This window comes from Carettochelys insculpta, chromosome 20 (assembly GCF_033958435.1).
Source record: "Carettochelys insculpta isolate YL-2023 chromosome 20, ASM3395843v1, whole genome shotgun sequence".
Classification (NCBI taxonomy): domain Eukaryota; kingdom Metazoa; phylum Chordata; order Testudines; family Carettochelyidae; genus Carettochelys; species Carettochelys insculpta.
This window is the reverse complement of record NC_134156.1, coordinates 1,144,332-1,163,599: the sequence shown is the minus strand read 5'-3', so window position 1 is coordinate 1,163,599 and position 19,268 is coordinate 1,144,332. Positions and strand designations below refer to the sequence as shown.

The 19,268-nt window shown below is 49.6% G+C and overlaps 1 protein-coding gene across 1 annotated transcript in view; it reads right to left on the bottom strand.

Annotated features, from left to right (window-relative positions):
- Nucleotides 1-19,268, bottom strand: part of DNAH9 (dynein axonemal heavy chain 9) — a 240,318-nt gene that overhangs the window by 151,691 nt on the left and 69,359 nt on the right. The window contains exons 33-37 of the mRNA XM_075014992.1: nucleotides 18,686-18,794; nucleotides 17,527-17,674; nucleotides 15,704-15,878; nucleotides 8,988-9,161; nucleotides 7,723-7,930 (exon numbers count right to left, since the gene is read on the bottom strand). Coding sequence (XP_074871093.1) covers nucleotides 7,723-7,930; nucleotides 8,988-9,161; nucleotides 15,704-15,878; nucleotides 17,527-17,674; nucleotides 18,686-18,794 — 814 coding nt within the window. The remainder of the gene's footprint in view (nucleotides 1-7,722; nucleotides 7,931-8,987; nucleotides 9,162-15,703; nucleotides 15,879-17,526; nucleotides 17,675-18,685; nucleotides 18,795-19,268) is intronic.

Sequence of the window (19,268 nt, the reverse complement as noted above, 5' to 3'; positions counted from 1 at the left end):
GTAGTTAGGGCTGCACAAAAGAGGGGAAGAGTGTGACCATGTGGACTCCATCGCAAAGGACATCTTCATTTCTCCTCCGACTGTCCTCTGCATAGTCCCATGCTTGGGACAGTTTAATCAGCAGACTCTATCAAAGGATGGATGGGTGACAAGGCTCAAGTTAAACAAGGACCGCAAAATCGATGTACACAGCTTGGAATCTGATCTAACCACAACATCTAACGCACCATGCTTACTACATGGGTATCTTGAACGTGGCTGCTTTGCAGATTTCAACTAGCGGAACATGCCTTAAGCTTGCTACACAAGCAGCTATTGGTCTAGTTGAGGGAGCTCTCCACAGCGCAGAATGCAATCGAAAGGCATTGGTATAATTTTCTACTATGCACCGTCTGCCCATCTAGCCAGCAGTTATGTGCAAATGGGATTTCCTTTACAGCTACCTGCATATGAAACAAACAGATTGTGTAAAGATCTAAAAATCCGTGCTCTTATCTAGCCAGAAAGGCAGATTCCTCACAACTGTAACCTTGATTCGGCCTTATTTAAAAGTGGTCTGAGAAAACACATTGGCAGACTGACATTGACACGGAAATTGAAAATTACTTGTGATATAAATTTTGGATGAGGGTGAAGAGCTACTTTATGAACAATTACAAATGGTGGGTTAGTCATTAAGGCTTGAAATTCACTAACCCGCCCAGCTGATGTTATTGCTATAGTAAGTGCAGTTTTAATTGAAAGATGACATAGAGAACAGGAAGATAAAAATCCAAAAGGTGGAGACATAAATTCCATGGGAGAACAAACTCTCTCACAGGGAGATAAAGATTTAGGAAACCTCTCAGAAACCTCTTAACAATATCTCGCAAACACAGATTTACCGCCTATTGCTATGTGAAAAGCTGCAATTGCAGCTAAATGTACCCTGAGCGATGTAACAGATAAACTCATTTAATTCAGAGACAGTAAACACTCTGGACTGAATAGGAGCTGACACAGAATCAATACTGTTATCAGCTATCCATAGCAAAAATCTTTTACATTCCAAATTGCACCATTTCCTAGTTGACTGTCTTCTAGCATTAAGGAAAACATTGTACAGCTACAAAGAAAGATTTTTCTAATTCTGTCAAAGTCCTATTGCCCAGGCTATCAGGCATGATGAAATTGGGTCTGAGTGCTTTGCTTTCCCCTGCTTTTGTAAGATTTTACTGCAGAAGGTCCGTAAACAACAGGAAGGTATCCGTAATTTCCGTGTACCACAGCTGTCTCAGCCCAGCATCCTGTCTAACCTTCTACACAAACATCAACATTAAATTGTGCCTGTTCCTGAACAAAAACAATGGCACTTTAGATTTTACCTTGTGACAAATTTCTATATGATATAAAAATCCATATCTACTATATACGTGAGTGTCCCAAAGAGCAAAATTGTCCCTATTGTCTTAGATCACAGAGTCTTTCAAGGGCCCTTCATGAATCTGTGAAAACTCCCTGATTAATTGGGCCATGAACAGAGAGTCTGCCACATACAGAGCTACTAGATAAACCTTATGAATTATACACCAATCCCAAAGTATCTCTGCCTCTTCACAAACCTGTGGGAAGTGGGATCTTCCTTATTGGTTTACACAGTGCATTGCTGTCACATTGTCTCTGGCTGCTGGAACCATGGATCCTTGAAGAGGAGGAGGTTGGATATTAGGAAAAACTACTTCACCAGGAGGGTGGTGAAGCACTGGAATGCGTTGCCTAGAGAGGTGGTGGAATCTCCACCCCTTGAGGTTTTTAAGTCCCAGCTTGACAAAGTCCTGGCTGGGATGACTTCGTTGGGGTTGATCCTGCTTTGGGCAGGGGGCTGGACTCGAAGACCCCCTGAGGTCCCTTCCAGCCCTAGGATTCTAGGAACTTGAGCGAGGAATGATCTGAGTACCAAATGCATTGTTCTTAGCTCCAGAACACTGAAGTAAAAGTGACACCCTTGCTAGCTCCAAGCAAGAGGGACTGATTTGTTCAAAGATTGTTGGGGTGCAGACCCATTTTTGAGACATAAAATTATCACAGAAGGAAAGGGATGGTTGAATGTTGCTCCCTTCGGTACATGTTCCTGGTCCATGCACCATCACAGCAATTTCTGGATTGCCTTGGGAGTGGTATTTTTTTCCTATGCTCCTGGTCCAATATTCTTGCCAAACCGTGTTAACGAGGTTTCTGGGACCTCTTCTACTACTCCTTTCCTTAGTACAGGGTTGATTTCTGTTCTTAACTTTGATTTGTGAGAGGAGTGACCAGTCCCAGGCAGTGTTCCCGTTAGCTGCCTCAGTTCTATGTCATGCGCTCAGTGGCTGGTAGGGAAAACTGAACCCAACCTCTTTTCTGGTTTCCTCGACTCAGAAGTTTTGGGCTCTCTCTGTCTTCACTGCTCCTTGCCTGGATTTCTTCCTACCACTCGGGCTCCCCTTTCTTCTCTGCCTGTACCAGCTCCAAGAACCCAATCTTCCCAGGGAGTGACTGCTTCCTGCCTTCCTGCCCACCTCCCCACTTTGTCACCAGCTTGCTGGCTTTATAGGCCTCACCTCGTCCTGCACACATGAGCATAATTAACTGCATCCATCCAAAACCACTCTGGCTTGCAGCCTAATTAGATGACTGGGCCCACCTGGCTCAATTCTGCTCATCCCAGGCTATTATCAGCCCCTCACATGCAGGTAACGTAGAAGCAGGGAATGAAAGCTTTTATCACATCTTTGATTTAAAGGAATATCTTTTGTATTACAGCTGAGAATCCAGATTGCTGCTGCTGCGGGTACCACTGTTTTCCTTTGTTGAAACATGCAGATGAAGTAAGAGATGAATAATATTGCCTTTGATATTTGCAGGCTTATGTAGGATTTTTTTTTCTTGAAATGTAGCTGTTGATCTTGGCACTTTTGGTTTCTCTAATACTTCATCTGTTTTAGAACTAAAAAGTCCATCCCCTTCAAAGGAGAGGCTTTTGGGTTTTGCCTTTGTTTCATGGCAAAAACCTTAGTCAGGTGTCTCTACAGAGAATTATCACTGCAGTTATCAACTGGGAAAGTGCATCTGGGATATCAAAGGGTGCTCGCCATGCACTATGGCAGAGCCCTGGCTTTGCCTCAGGGGTGCTGCACTTCTTGGTGGTCAGGGCTTGCTTCAGAGGCTCACTGTGACCCTCAGTGTAGCCTCCCTCCCTTTCCAAAGGCAAGGATCACAGCCTACACAGCTACCTTCAGCAGAGGCCACTCAGTGGGTTTGGTGGAGAACCCTCCTTTCCTCTCCGGGAGTGTCTCTGTAGTAGTGTGGGGAGGGTTAAGAGGAACTCAGGACCGCCCTCTACTCCAAGTTCCAGCCAGGGACCCTAATAGCAGAGGCAAAAGGTAGTTTTTCCTCTCCTGCCAGAGTGATAGCCCTGCCCTGGGCCCCCAAATGCCCCCCTCCCAGCAACTTCCTCCTGGTACCTGACCACACTCATCCTCCCAACTCTTCCATAGCACACCACCTTACTGCCAGCCCATCACCCTCCCTGCAGGTGACCCCTTTAAACTAGTCCCAGCAGGTTCTTAATGGGCTGCAGGTGCACAGGTTACCCTCTCAATTGCTTCTAGCAAGTTCTTGACTGGTTCCAGGTGTCTTGTGGTGTCTACCTGACTTCACTGGTTCTAGAATCATAGAATCCTAGGGCTGGAAGGGACCTTAGGGGGTCAGCAAGTCCAGCCCCCAGCCCAAAGCAGGATCAACCCCAACTAGATCATCCCAGCCAGGACTTTGTCAAGCCAGGACTCAAAAACCTCCAGGGAGGGAGATTCCACCACCTCTCTTGGTAACACATTCCAGTGCTTCACCACCCTCCTGGTGAAACAGCTTTTCCTAATAACCAACCTACACCTCTCCCTCTGAAACGTCAGACCATTGCTCCTTGTTCTGCCATCTGTCACCAGAGAGAACAGTTTCTCTCCATCCTCTTTAGAGCCCCCTTCAGGAAGTTGAAGGCTGCTATCAAATTGCCCCTCACTCTTCTCTTCCCAAATCCCTCAGCCTCTCCTGATCGGTCATGTGCTCCAGATGCTGGTCCCATCTGATGAAGTGAGTCTGTGCTCACGAAAGCTCATGCTCAAAACTTTTCTGTTAGTCTATAAGGTGCCACAGGACCCTTCGTTGCTGTTTGAGTTCGTTTTTCAGTCTACCAGAGGAGTTACGTTAATAACCTGCTCTACAGGAAAAACTAGAATAGCCTTTGGAGAGGGAATGTGTTAATATTTTATAATCATTCACAATTTGGACCAGGTACCAAGGAAGATAAGTTTAATCGAAGTTTTGTTGCAAAGATGCATTAAAAAAGTGCTGTTCAAGTCATTCATGCAGCATACAACTCACTCCTGCCCAAGGCCAGTGAGATTTCTGGGGCACCTAGGCAGCATACCTAGCCTTTTGCATTTCATCCATAGTCCCAGGAAGGGACATGGGGTACAGTGAGAGGGGCTAGTGATCACTGTGAGAGCAATTTCCTGAACATAGAAGAACCCTGTTGCTGTGTTGGAGCAGAGCTGAACGTTACAGCCTGCACTGGGCACAGTCTACACGAGGCTCTTGCTTTAATTTGCAAAACCATCCCACTTTGCATTCACACGTCCTTGCATGTGTAAAAGGCACTCTGTTCAAACTGGCCCTTGCTGTCCAGCTCATTCCATCTGGCCTGTTCACAGCCTACAATTTCAGCTCACCTGTACACTTCTTACCCAGCAGTTAAACCAGCTGGATGTTAATAACATGATTGTGCTTCATGGGGACACAGTAACCAGCCAAACCATTTAAAACAAAGATAAATGCTCATCAGGCATTTAATTTAAACTGTGATCAAATTTCTAGCAGGAACCATGTAGCTCTGCAAGCTATGGCACTTATTCAGCTGTGGCAGAGATATGAATTATTTGTGCACTAACATTACCACAAGCTCTCTTCTCCTTTCGTAAATGAAATGGGGCAATGCGCAGGGGAAGCTGAATTGCGCGGAGATACAGAATGATTTGCATGGATGGATGCAGGGGCAACAAGAAACAAGGGCACTCCAGTCATGAGGAAGGGCAGTTGAGAGGGTAGTGCCCGGGAGGAGAGATACAGGGTGTGACATCACACTCCGTGTTCCTTATGGAAATGTGGTGATGCTACAGCTGTGACCTAGCTGAGATGCACTTCATTCAAGATGGCTCAGGTACAAAATTGCTGGAAAGGTTGCAATTATTTATAATAATAATAATAATAATAAGTTCCTATGAGCACCATTGATAAACTGCAGGAAGGATGGTTGTGGGGGCATTTATTACACAGAATTCCCAGGAACTCAAAGCACGTGCACTGGGTGCCAAAGATGTTTCTCCTCTCATCTCTTTTTCTCGTCCACAGAGAGCTAACTTGGTAAATGAAAACTTCTCACAACAGAACTGTCTTAGGAGTTTAGGAATGAGGGGAAACAGGCAACTTCTCTGACCTGTCGCCTCGTGGTGGGCCCTGTACCCAATGCAGGGCCTCAGAGAGCCGGACGTCTTTCTGACAAAGAAGACCGGAACCAAAGCAGGAGAGGTGGGCATCCAGAGAAACCCTTTCTGAAGACTTCCCCACATGGTGCACGTCTGTGGGTAAAGGTGATTTGAGTGCTGGTGTGTAGGGGTGTCACGCAGTCCTATCTGCAGTGCAGAGCCCTGGTGCCCACACTGCCCCAGTGAACAATCTGCACACTGCAGCCAGTGGGATGGTTGGGAGAGGACCAAGCTCCCATGGGCACATTCCCTTCCAGCTGGGGTTCACTGCGTGAGGACATGAGAGGGCGCCCTTCCTGTCTTAGCTTTGTGAAGGCAGAACTGTGGGCAGTATTGGGAGCAAAAACTTATTGCCCCTTTTCACCAATTGATACGGGGCCATGGGCAGTGAGCCGGGACACTCCCATGATGACGGAGGAAGTGGGGCCCCAATCAGTGTAAACTGAAGGGTCTCCCAGTGTCCCTGGAGAATAACAACCTCTCATGAGGTTGTCTGATGAGCAATGAGCCCTGAGTCCAGGAGCAATCCATGAATGGTTTGCCCAGATCCAGGGAATTCTTTCATTTGGTACTGACCCCGTAGGCCACAGCCAAATTTGGTTCATAAAATTACCTGAGGCCCCCAGGTCTAGGTCAGCTGCTGGGCTCCTCAGCACTAGGTGCTGCCACAGCAGTCAGAGATGCAGCAAGGGAGGGTTTGTGGTGCCTGCTGTCTCAACAGAGGTGCACAGAGGTGAAGAGTCTCTTATTGAGGCTGAGGCTCGGCATTTCCCAACCCCACTCACACAGTCCTGAATTTGGCATCGGTGTTCTCAGCCTCCGACAGGTGTGGGCGGGCCTGGCCAAGGGGCCGGGAGTGAGGCGCAGGGCCACATTTATGGAGCTATTTGGCATGGCAGCTGTTGATCCCAGGGCATAGTTCACTCAGGCTGATAAGATGGGAGGGCAGCTCGACGTGCCCCAGCTCTTCCTGCACCTCGTAATTCAGCCCAAGCCAAAACAGGTTGTGCTGACGGCGCTGCACAGCCTCGCTCTGTTCACTCACTCCACAGAGAAGAGATAGAACTTGGCTGCTGACTGATCCATCTGCTGTAGCACCTGCCGTGTGGCTTCGGCAGCTCGGGCGTGGTGGGATCGCTGGAGATAATAGGCATGGCCCATATGAACTGTGCCAGCAGGGGGAGGCCCAAGCCAAGGCTGCTCCAGTTAACAGACTATGATGAGCCCTAATCGAGCCTGGTGTGTGGGGAGCAATGGGTGTACAGCAGGGAGAGGACCAGCACTGGCTTAGGAACCCTCAGAACTGACCCTCAGCACCATTACTTGTCTAGGAGCAGGGCCTTGGCTCCTGGAAAGCCAGAGCCAGGGTTGCTGGTGAAGAGCTGAGTGCTGCACCAGCAGAGCGGACAGCGGCAAGCTCTGTATGGCCTCACCTGCTCCTGAGTGGGGTGTACGACAGTGAGGTGGGCCCCTATCCTTTGTATTGGGCTGCTCAACAGCCAGCCAGACTGTAGATAGTTAGGTCTAGTAACTGCAATGAGATTTCAGCCTATTGCTTAGAGCTGCTTTGGGGATGGCCGGGACAGAGTCCAGGAACAAGCTGGGGTGAGTAATGGAAGAACAGAAGCCAAATGCAAGAACCAGAGGGTACAACAGAGGCATAGGCTGGAGCCAGAGCCAACAGCTGAAGCCTGAAGCGGGCAGTACGTGAAGTGAGGCTGGAGCAGAAACTGGAGCTGAGAGAAGACAGGGACCGGAAGGAGGCAGGCATGGGGCCGGAAGCAAGGGCTGTGAGCTGGAGCAGAGCAACCACAGCAGCAGTCCTGGCATGTGTGGAGCCGCCACCCCTCTGCTGTGGGTGCCAGTTTTAAGAACAGGGCTGTGGTGACTCTGTCATTGCCAAGCCAGGGCAGCTGGGCCTCCTGGTTGCCCAGCAGTGCAGTTCATCAAGAAGCAGGCCAGGACCGTGCCTGGCCCCTGACAGGATGTCATCGGGTATCTTTCTGGAGGATTCAGAGACCACAGTTCCCTGAGACAGCTGGCCAGCCATACACCCACTGGGACATCCAGCCACAATACTCCCTAGGCATTCCATTACGCACACCACAGGGGAAATCATCTCTCATCTCCTACCCCAAAGACTAGGGACCCTCTGCCGCTTTACCTTGCAGCATGGCAGAGCTGGTGTAGTAGTTGAAAGGCACATTCTTCACCAGGTACTTGCTGGCATCTAGCGTGGAGAGCTTGTCTCCCACCAGCACAGATTTCCCAGTGCCAGCATTTCCCACAAGCATGATGGGCCGCCTTCGCTCCAGGAGCCGATCCATGAAGTACCGCACTCGGACGGTTTCACTGGTGGGCACCAGACAAGCCTAAGGGGAGAGTGATGGGGACATGCAAAGAGCCGCAGCGCACACACTCAGGCGGAGTTGGGGGAACACTGATGCAGCTGGAAATGTGCCAGGAGGCATCATATCCCCAGAAAGCACCAGTGAAGGGCTGGACAGACCTCTGCCTGACAGCCAAGCAGACAATTTACACCTGCTAACGACTTCAGCAACTGTCTATTTGTCTGGTAGCAGCTGTGTCCCCTCATTAACTTGCATTTTCCTTATGGCCGGTCAATGGCTGTGTTTTAATGGGAAATTGGGGTTTTCACCAGATATGTTTTCACTAGAAACGTTGGCTACCCACAATAGTTAACCAATGATTTTTTTGTCCAAAAAATCTAAACAACTTAAAACGTTTTATTCAGGTTGTCACCCAACAACCAAAATATTGCAGTGTCAGCCTGGTGCCGCTCTGGTGTTGCTGTTTAGGTTGCCCGAGTCTTCTCCATGGACCAGACTCCCATGATACACCATCTCCCTTCACCAAGAGAAGACAGGTGACTCATGGGAGAGACAGGGCAACCAAAGAGCACAGCCCATGAAGGAGAGTGTGAGCACGAGGCAGCCAAACCACAACTTCCATGACGCAGGAGGGCAGCACTGCAGATTCAAAATATTTTGGATTTTGAGCTTAAATATTTCAGTTTCAGGACCCAATGTTTTGACAAAAGAAACAAACCTTTCCATGGAAAAATCCCTATTTTCTGGCCCACTCTAATTATTCTGCTGGTGCTGATAAATTGGTTGTGACTCTGCTACCCTGTGCCAGTGGAAATCAGGCATGCGTGCATAGTGCTCTGCAGGGATGCACGAGGTGGACCCAGACCATTACGTCACACCAGCAACTTTCATATTAAAGAACCGAACCAGACACTTCTTGGTTGGCTTGCACTCTGCGTGACCTCTCTCTTCTCCCCACTACTCTTTCCTGGTTTAACCGGTGCCCTGCATTACCCTTCGGACAGCGGTCATCAGGACAGCGATGGACTGGCACTGAGGAGGGGCGCGCAGAGGGAGAGTGGATATCTGATTCACATACCTGTAATGGCACTTCAGGGTCAAATTCAAACTTGGGAATCAGTTTGGACCAAGGTTCAAACTTTTTCGTTTCTGGGTCAATGTAAAAATCGAAGACAGTTCCCTGAGAAGGAAACTTGATGGTCTTGAACTCAGCAACCCACCACTTACTGAATTCCACTCGGTAGTCCATGAGCTGCAAGACAAAATGGACAGCCGTGATGTCAACCTGCAGAAAATCTCTAGTGACAGGCAAGGGTGTCTACACTACATCCTCAACCAGTTTGGGACCATGCCCTGCAGTACATTCCGCAGGGCTCTGCCCTGGCCATTTGCTCAGGAGGCTACTCCACAGCCGAAGAGAAGCTTGTCTGGAGCTTTTTATTGATGTTAAAACTAATTATAACAATATATAACAAATCCATCCCATGTTGGCCATTTTAGAAAGGCCTTAGATTAGACAAGAGATCCATCTGGAAGCAGTAATTACATGTCTCAGATTTACCGGGTCAGTTAATTGATCCAGTGTGTATACACACCTGCAATAGTTGTGGCCATGACCCCACCTCCAGCCACGGGTAACCAGGGCATGCAGATGAAAGTCCTCCCTCATAACCACAACAATTCATTAACCTGAGTTTTCTGGGCTCTTCCCCCGTCACTGTGCGCTGGTTCTGAGGAGACCAGATGGAATGCACTAGTCCAGGTGCAATTCCACCACAATTCGAGAACAGGACCTTCACCTTTCAGCTCTGATACCTTTGCGTTAACAGATCTTTGCTGCTATACTGCATCGGAATCATGCTTCTCATTTGCTCTCTGCAAGCTTCTCCACATCTGCTTCCACCTTGTACACCGCACCATCCACAGTCCTCACAGTGACTGTGAAATTTTGGGGATGGTAGGAGGGTAACTGGACTGGGCACTCAGGAGGTCTAGGGTTAGGTCCTGCCCATCCACAGAGTCAGAGGTTACGTCCCCCTCCATTGGCTATGCACTCTTGTCCAACTCGGCTGCAGCTGGCAATGCCTTTCATATACACCACTAATGCTCCAGAAGAAAGCCAGCATCTCCACCATCACCTACATTTCAACTGGTGCTCCTTGACAAAGGCTCTGTGGGCCCTCACTCTCCAGACACAGCCAGCCTGGGCCTTACACAGCACCGACAGTATTCTGAGAACAAATCAGTCTCATCCAAGACTCTGCAGTCTGGTGCTGCTCACTGTAATTCCTCATGTCCCTGTTGTGGTAATTCCTTGGTGGCGGCTGTAGCAGCTTTCAGTGGGGGTGGAAGTGCATCACTGCTAAAAGCTTTCTCTCTGGGGTGCCTGCACCACTGCACAGGAGAGCTGCTCCCAGCTGTGCCATAATGTGCATCCGCCCTCCACAATCTACCATTTACCCAGAGCAATCTGGTGCCAGCTTACGCTGCCAGAGTGAGGAGGCTACGTTTGAGCTGCTTGCTTAGTAAAGCCCCACATGGAATTTGACTAATTTCAATGCCTTTACCTAGAAATGGCAAATCTATCAACTGCCTCCTACAGGGAGCATCACTCTCTTCCAGTGAGCACACTGAACGGAAAGGCTCTACGATTGTTTACCCTGACATTTCAGCAGCAAAAGGTCAGCGTGAAGGGCACCTTCAATGGAGAGCAATAAACAGATTTTATATTGGATCGTTTTTCACCAGACTCTCGTTCAGCCTCCTGTACCCTTGGCTTCCCAGCTCTGACATTTACAGAGAACCAAGGAAGAAGCACGGCCCGCATCTAAAGCAAAACATCAGGGAGAGATTCTGTGCCTGCGCAGGGCTTCTGCTACCCTGGTGCGATTTGCCGGAGCACGTGCTCCCAACCAGATGTTCTGTCCACCCCAAAAGTGGGTGCTGTGACTGCAGCATCTATACACATTACAGCCAGCTGTCAGCTACCCAGGTCAAAGCTAGCCTGAGGAATAACAGTCACATCTCCTATCGCAGCTGTGAGTGCCTTGAGGGGCCGGGGGGCATTCTTGCTTAGCTAGTGGGGGTATTCACTGAACCAGCTGCAGTGAATGTGGGGGACTTGGAGACCACCCCCCCAAGTTCCAAGGAGCTCAAGCACTATTAACCACCTGGGCAGTTTGCGGAGATGTTTCTGTAGCCCCTGATTGGTAGGTCTGGGCCTCTGGCAACAGAGTCCACAGGAAAGGAGCCTGTGCCTGAGCACACTGGCTGGGGATGAAGCATCAGGAACTGATGGGATCCGACTATGGAACAAACCTCAGCCGAGTATTTCACTGGCGGTAGATTCAGTCCCCCAGAAGTGAATTCTGGGCAGACGAAGCAAGGCATGGAGGCAGCTCGAACGCTCTCTGCTGATCCCTAGCCAAGGCTCTGCACAGAGGGGCAGCACAGTTGTCTTCTCCCTGCCCCAGGGGTGCGCTCCTCTGGAGGAGACACGCTACTTCTCTGCTGAAGAGCCAATCCTTCTCCAATTAGAAGTGGACACCTCTTCAACAGAAAAGACTAGGAGCACCAAGCCCACCGGTTAAACACCAGAGGGAACAGCCACTTGTCACTACTGAGGCTAACCTGAGCTGATCCAAGCCTGTGACTGACAAGTGTGCTAATTATCCATGGGTAACACTGCCATTGTTATCAGGACATAGCCGTTTCCCCCCTGAACCACTCTTCTCAGTTACTCATAATGCTGCAAATGGTTTGCTGTAGTCCTTGAATGGCTCTTTCCCAAGGTGACTATTGCTGGAAAGAAAATGAATTGGTTCTTCCTGTCCCCAGGGAGACTGACAGACGCACAGACTCCCCGGATCATCCAAGCAATCCTGGGCCCTTCCTGGAACAGCCTGAGAACTAACAACTGACACTTGGCACAGGGAGAAATGCTTGAGAGCATTCCAGGGAAAACCAGGCTTTGATTTAATGACGACTGGACCAAGTCCCAACTATGCTGGAGACCAAATTTTGTCCTAGGGAGGCTGTGGGAGCACAGCTCATCGGATGGAGTCCCAGGACAGCAAGAGAAAAAGCGTTGTGGGTTGAAAGGAGAGTCCAGGCCAATCCAGAGTCTGACCAGCTTTAGGGAATGCTGCACACCTTGCTCACCACAAAACAACAGTCACCCCACTCTGCCTGCCAAAGCCCAACCCTGAACCCCTCCTCCCACTCCCCCAGTGACAACACTGACCCCACTTCTACCTCTAAGCCCAACCACAGACCCTCCCACCCAATCAAACCCAACTGCAATAGCCCTTCTGCCTATGCCGCGCCCTCCTCAAAAATTCACCTCACCCCAAGGAGAGCCTTTACCCCAAGAAAGGAGACTGCCAGGAGCACCATGAAGGCCACACTGGGGACTTCCCATGTCCCACTCTGAAGTGGGAGATGCCCAGATCCTCTGGTGATGGGTGTCCGTACCAAACCCTGGCAGTTGCATGTGTGACTCATGCTACAGGGCAGGGGTAGGCTTCTCATACTGCCTTCCCAGTGCTCAGCAGAGGCCTCGTGGCCCATTCAAATGTGGCTGATTACAGGCACAGGAGGAGTGACTCTGATGTGAGCTTCCTCACCTGAGAAGTAGCAGAGCTCCTTACTTTCACACCTCCTAGCATGCCCAGGAGGAGAAAAGAGAAGCTCCCATCCTACAAATGGAGACCCCAGCCTGTCCTCTCTCTGCCCCAGAGGCAGCCTGCAGAAGGCCTGGAGACAGAGCTCACCAGAACTGAGCAGCAGTGGATGGGGTCCACTAATGGAGGAAACTGATTGCAATTAATTGCAATTGGCTGGATAACTATACTCAGAGTAGTTATTAATGGTTCTCAATCATGCTGGAAAGGTATAACAAGTGGGGTTCTGCAGGGGTCTGTACTGGGACCAGTTCTGTTCAATAGCTTCATCAACAATTTAGATATTGACATAGACAGTAGGCTTATTAAGTTTGCAGATGATACCAAGCTAGGAGGGGTTGCAACTGCTTTGGAGGATAGGGTCAAAATTCAAAATGATCTGGACAAATTGGAGAAATGGTCTGAAGTAAAACAGGATGAAGTTTAATAAAGACAAATGCAAAGTGCTCCATTTAGGAAGGAACAATCAGTGTCACACATACAGAATGGGAAGTGACTATCTAGGAAGGAGTATGGCAGAAAGGGATCTAGGGATTATGGTGGACCACAAGCTAAATATGAGTCAACAGCGTGATGCTGTTGCAAAAAAAGCAAACATGATTCTGGGATGCATTAACAGGTGTGTTGGGAACAAGACACGAGAAGTCATTCTTCCGCTCTATTCTGTGCTGGTTAGGCCTCAGCTGGAGTATTGTGTCCAGTTCTGGGCACCGCATTTCAAGAAAGATGTGGAGAAATTGGAAAGGGTCCAGGGAAGAGCAACAAGAATGACCAAAGATCTAGAGAATGTGACCTATGACGAAAGGCTGAAAGAATTGGGCTTGTTTAGTTTGGAAAAAAGAAGATTAAGGGGGAGACATGACAGCGGTTTTCGGGTATCTAAAAGGGTGTCATGAGGAGGAGGGAGAAAACTTGTTCTTCTTGGTCTCTGAGGATAGAACAAGAGGCAATGGACTCAAACTGCAGCAAGGGAGGTGTAGGTTGGACATTAGGAAAAAGTTCCTAACTGTCAGGGTGGTCAAACACTGGAATAAATTGCCAAGGGAGGTTGTGGAATCTCCATCTCTGGAAATATTAAAGAACAGGTTAGATAAATGTCTATCAGGGATGGTCTAGACAGTACTTGGTCCTTCCATGAGGGCAGGGGGCTGGACTCGATGGCCTCTCCAGGTCCCTTCCAGTCCTAGCTTTCTATGAATTACTTCAGGGGGAGCTTGCAGTTGCACTCAGCTCAGGAAATCCGGCCACTCAGTTAGGTGCCTCAGCTCCCAAACTGGAGTTGCTGGCCATTGTGTTGATAACGTCCCTGCCAGTGCTAGCCAGGAAAGTTTTCTCCATAGGGTGTTACACGCTCTCAGCTCTCCACTGCGGCTTCAGCCTTCTCCTGCTTGGCATCTGGTTTTACTAAAAATGACCCGCATTCCATGTTCACAAAAGTGCAATCACCCTAAGTGGATGCAACTAGCCTGAAAAAAAAAGCACCTGGCAGAGACAGGGCACCTACTGGGCTAGCAGTGTTTCTGCTGGGCTCCAACACTTCACCATGTGTCCTTTTATTACTGCGAACAGGTGGATGTCATAAAACAGCAGCAGCTTGTACAACAGCTGGGAAATAAGCAAATAGCCACCTTGCACCAAGAGGTGCAGGAGCAAAGCCAGCAAGCTCTGGGCCCCTCTGGAGCAAAATGCCCATCTCCCTCTCCTCCCAGTCACCTGGGGCTGGGTGAGCTGCACAGGAGGACAATACGGGGAGGGAGGGAGTGTGACGCAGCAGTCTAGCCCCTGCAGTTCCAATGACATGTTTGGTTGGCAAGTTGTTGGGTTTTGCTTTTTTGCGCCTGTTTTTTATTTACCCCCACGTGGTGTAAGGGGCACTGCTTCCGTCAGTCAGTGCCCTGCTGCAGATGAATGCTCACGCAGAAATCAAGGCTGCTCCCCTCTGCATTGCTTTAATCTTTGACCTTCTGTCCTTAGAAGGTCTCTGGTGTGACGATACTTTTCTCAGGTGACCCTTTTCTCTGGAAGCAAGGCAGGGAAGCAGCACCACTCCAGCAGTTGCTATCCCAGTGACAATTGTGTCCAGCCCCAGAAACGCGCCACCACACTAGAGAATTACACTGAGACTGCGTCTAGGCTATGAGTTAAAACTGAACTTAAACTACTTATCTTAACCTTAAGACGTCGCCCTCTTCACGGTCACTGTCATTGGCTCAATCTAATCTGCCCTAATATCGTCCGCAAAATATCGATATTAAGGGACGGGTACAGTGCCAATCTCGATTTTAGAATCTCGAATGCAGGCTAGTGTGGAAGCACCACATCTGTAATTCGAATTCATTGGCCTACAGAGGTGTCCCATAGGTACCCCACAAAGCCAGATGGTGACCTTCTTTGTATGTCCGCTTCCAGCCCAGTGAGGAGGAAGAGGGTCACAATTTGATTCGATTTCTGCACCGACCAGTGCTGCAACTATAGAGGGTGCGCACAACGTAACAATTCCTTTGTCTATTACAGTTCACCCCAGCGGTGTCAATCGCATCGATACCTATCTGCATGCTCTGTTACCTTTTTCGCTTTAGAGAATTCACAATGAGCCGCACTGAGGCCTCATCAGGAGTTCCCCACCCCTCCACCATGCAGCAGCTAGGCAGTGCAAGGTTCGTTCTTACATAACAATAGAAACTTCTTTCTGTTTACGTTTTGTCCTGCACCCCCCACATCGCCTCCCTTTCGTCCCCCAGAGGTACCCCCCTCCCAAAACACATGGCAGCTAAGCTGTGGAATTAGGACATCAAACACCCACAAGCAACCAGGGCTGAGGCACTGTGGGGGATAGGTACCCAGAATGCATTGCTCACGAGGTTGAAATTGGATAAGGAAATGAGGACATGGAAACTCGACACGGAGACACAGTGGAGTGATCTTCTAGAATGTTTGTAGATGCTTGAATCAAAATCATAAAAACAAATTTAAACAATCACTTCTCATAAATATTGATTTTAACTCATAGTCTAGATGCAGCCTAAATAAGTATAATCAGCATAATAAAAGGGGCTGTTGTTTAATTAGGTAGCCCACGAAGGAGCCCTATGCTTAATAGTTTTCATCTTACCTGGTCCTGGAACATTGCTCCGCCAAAGGCCCAGACAGCAGCAAACACAAAGTAAAGCTCATAGAGCTCCTTGGGGCACTCGGGAGGCGTGTTCTCCGCGGTCAGGAGACACTCAAGGAGATAACACAACATCTGAACCATACTCTGTTCTGGAACTGGAATAATCTTCTTAAATCTAAAGGAGGGAAATTGAAAGCCTAAGTATAATTGGATTCAGCAATGATAGTTGTTAGCAGTACAGAGAAATAAACCCTGCTCAGAACATTAAAATTTTACTTTCCTGCAGTGGGTATCTTCTGTATGCATGACTACAGCGAGAAATAAAACACAGGCTCTCAACCCTAAGCCTGGAAGCACAGGCTCATACACAAGTAATAACAGTAATAATAAGTTTCAGACATTTAAAAACTCTGATCCTCTTGAAAGAAAGAGGACGGGAGACTCACTAAGGGCAAGATTGCCTGTGAATGTGAGTTAGCAGCGGTCAAATAGAGAAGTCATCAAATAAACTCTTTCATCTTGCAGTTTAATACCAACTTAAGGCTTCTGTAAATGTAGCCAAAGTAATATTGTAGCTGGCAGGATAAGACTGAAGTCTTCCATAAAATAATTATAGTTATTTGACAGTCTGCTCCTGGAATTTCTGAATTAAGCAATCTACGAAAATACCTGGTTTACAACAGTCAGCAGCTAATCCCTGCGGTTTCATACTCTGTCTCAACGCTCAGGAAATAGAGTGCGGACTAGCCTACATGTTGTGCTGCTGATGGGTATAATCAGGCTGGTTACACAAGCTGCAATCTTGCTGCAAAACGCCTTTCATTACAAATCTCCATTTTCACTAGCTCAGGCCTGTCTGCACATCTGCCTTTCGGGCTGACACTTCCCAGCCTGCTCTCGGCCCCAGCAGACATGTCTTCTGCCAGGACTGTTGTTCATGGAGATTGGAAGATGCACAAGAAGCTGATGCTGCTCACTAAACGGACTCAGGAAGACAACCATCCCTCTGCCTGGCAGCTGAGTAAGCTCAGCCTCATAGAAGCTTTGCAGTTAACAGGATGGAGTCCCACAGGCCCACTCACTGATCACTGCTGCAAGAGCCGATGAGCCAATTGGACACGGGAAGAGGAGCAATCTAAGCTGGCCGATGGGACAGCGCCACAATTCACCAAAACACCTATGAGTAACAAAGGAGAAATGGCCACTGCAGGCTTCACTGGGCCCAGCAGTGCAGTGTGTGACTGGAAAGAGACTCACACAATCTCCTCTGCAGTCGTCACAAAAAGAGTTCAGAGAAGATCCAGTGAGAGACAGATCTCATCCTGCTCCTCAGGGACAGTGAGACGCCAGTTACAGCTAGACTGTAGGGACCCGGGGGCCATGGCACTGCACCTGGGCAAGGAGAGGCTGACGTGTCCCCCACAGCTTTACTCCTCCACAGCCAAAGCCCTTTCCCCAGCGAGTGAAGGGCTCTGCTCCAACTGACAGTCCCGGTCCCTCGCCAGCTGAGGAGTGCAGCTGACTCCTGCCTCAGACAACCGACCGCTCTGGGTGCACTGCACTCGTGAACCCACACCCACACACACACACCCACACACACACACACACCAGTAAACCAGCAACATACAACCAAGTGAAACGGGCCGCAGCCAAGCCAGCGTCCCCTCCTTTTTTCCCATGACCACAACCCCCAAGGAAAGCCACCGCTACTCTGCCAATGGGGCCTCTCAGGGCACAGCAGCAGTTCAGATGGCAGTAGCCCCTGCAGCTGCATCACTCAGCAGAGACCACAGCCCGGTGGGCACCGTTCACAGACTCTGTACCTCGCTCTAAGCGTGTCCAGGCAGAGCGGCAGGTACTTGTCGAACAGGATGGTCAGGTTCGCTCGTTCTGACTGGATTTCTCGTTGGTCGATCCAGCTGCTCACAGGGGGATTCCAGCCCAGGTCGGCAGGGTTGATGTACAGAATTCCTAGAAGCACAGCATGAGAGAGACAGACATGGCAAGGCCATGATGGGGCCAGTACCTCACTCCACAGGGGACTGGCTCGCCCTCCCTCACTCATGTCTCAATTTTACAAGTACAGGGAAGTACCACACTGCCCCTGCTGCTCCTCCCAATCGTGTGGGAATGCTCCACCCTTGGGGCGCGGCCGCACCGTGACCCCAGCCACAAAGGGTCTGCAGAACTGCCTCTTGTGTATTGTCTGTGTCCTGATGGCGCACGCGGCGTACTCGGTGCTGTCTGTGAACACAGGTAGGCAGGGTCTCAGCACAATGGCTGGCCAGAGAGGAACCAGAGCCAGCTCAAGGGGGTGTACTTAGGGCCTTGGTCAGTGGCAAGGTAGTTTGGAGGGATGGCGGAAAGCCACCGGGCTCACATGGTCTTTAGAAGCAAGGAAGGAGAATTATTAAACAAACACTCTCCATGCACTTCAAGATGTAGCCAGTGACTGGTGACTTCTCCCTCACGGCTCCATATACAGAATTTGGGAGGAAGGATAATCCTGCTGTCACGGCACTGGGATTGGACTCAGCAGATCAGGGACCCATTCCCATCTCTGACTCAGAGCGACTGTTTGACCTTGGACAAGACATTTAATCCAGATTTCTAAGGGTGTTTAGGTGCTGAAGGCCTATTGAGATCAGGCCCTTTTCTCTCTGGCCCTACAAAGGGGAGAACAACCCTTCTGTCGCCTGACACTGTCTGAGCATCCATTTCAGCTGGAAGCTCTCCTCAACAGGGACCAGTGCTCACTCCGTTTGCACGGTGCCCCAGACTCACCGGAGCCCTGAGGGACTACCCTCCGCTCCACCTTCCCTGTCAGTCATTCAGCGAGTCTGGGTGTCCAGATGCTGCTGCCCATTCTGTCACATGGCTGTGGGAGTCAGGTGCCACACTCCTGTGGGCCTTTGAAAGCCTCATCCCTAAGCATCCCCCTATGCACGCGGAAAGGGGATGCCCTTAGTTCCCTTCGCCTACCGGCTCTGGACACAGTGGCTGGAGTAGCTGTGCGTAGGTGGCTGATCTCGAAGAGCAGCCTCATGGTCGAGTTGAGGGGAATTCTTTCATTGCTTGCTAGCGTCAGCACCTGCAAAAGGTTGCCATGTCCAGAACATAAACCTCACGGGAGCTGCAGTCCTCCCCACCTGGCTGGTTAGAGCTGTTCATTCCCTTGCCGCCGCAGGGTTACCGACACAACTGAGTCCTCGGCTCTGCGTGGCTAGGATTTCATGCAGCCCCTCAGTGTGCTGCTCATCCCAGGGAAGCCACGACCCTCCATTTTCCTGCCTTAACTGCAAGGCGGGAGAGGAGTTACTGAAGCTGAAGGTCAGCCTTGGCCCAAGAACAAATGAATATAAACTAGCCCTTCATCAACTTAGGCTGAAAATGAGATGAAGGTTTCTACCCCTCAGAGGAGCAGCATTCTGGAACTGCCTTCCAAGGGGAGCAGCCAGAAAAAAAAATCCGCTCTGGTTTTCACACTCAGCAAGTTTAAGGAGGAGATGACATGATGAGGCTGCCAGCAATGGCATGTAACCCCTCTGCAAGCTGCTGTTCACCT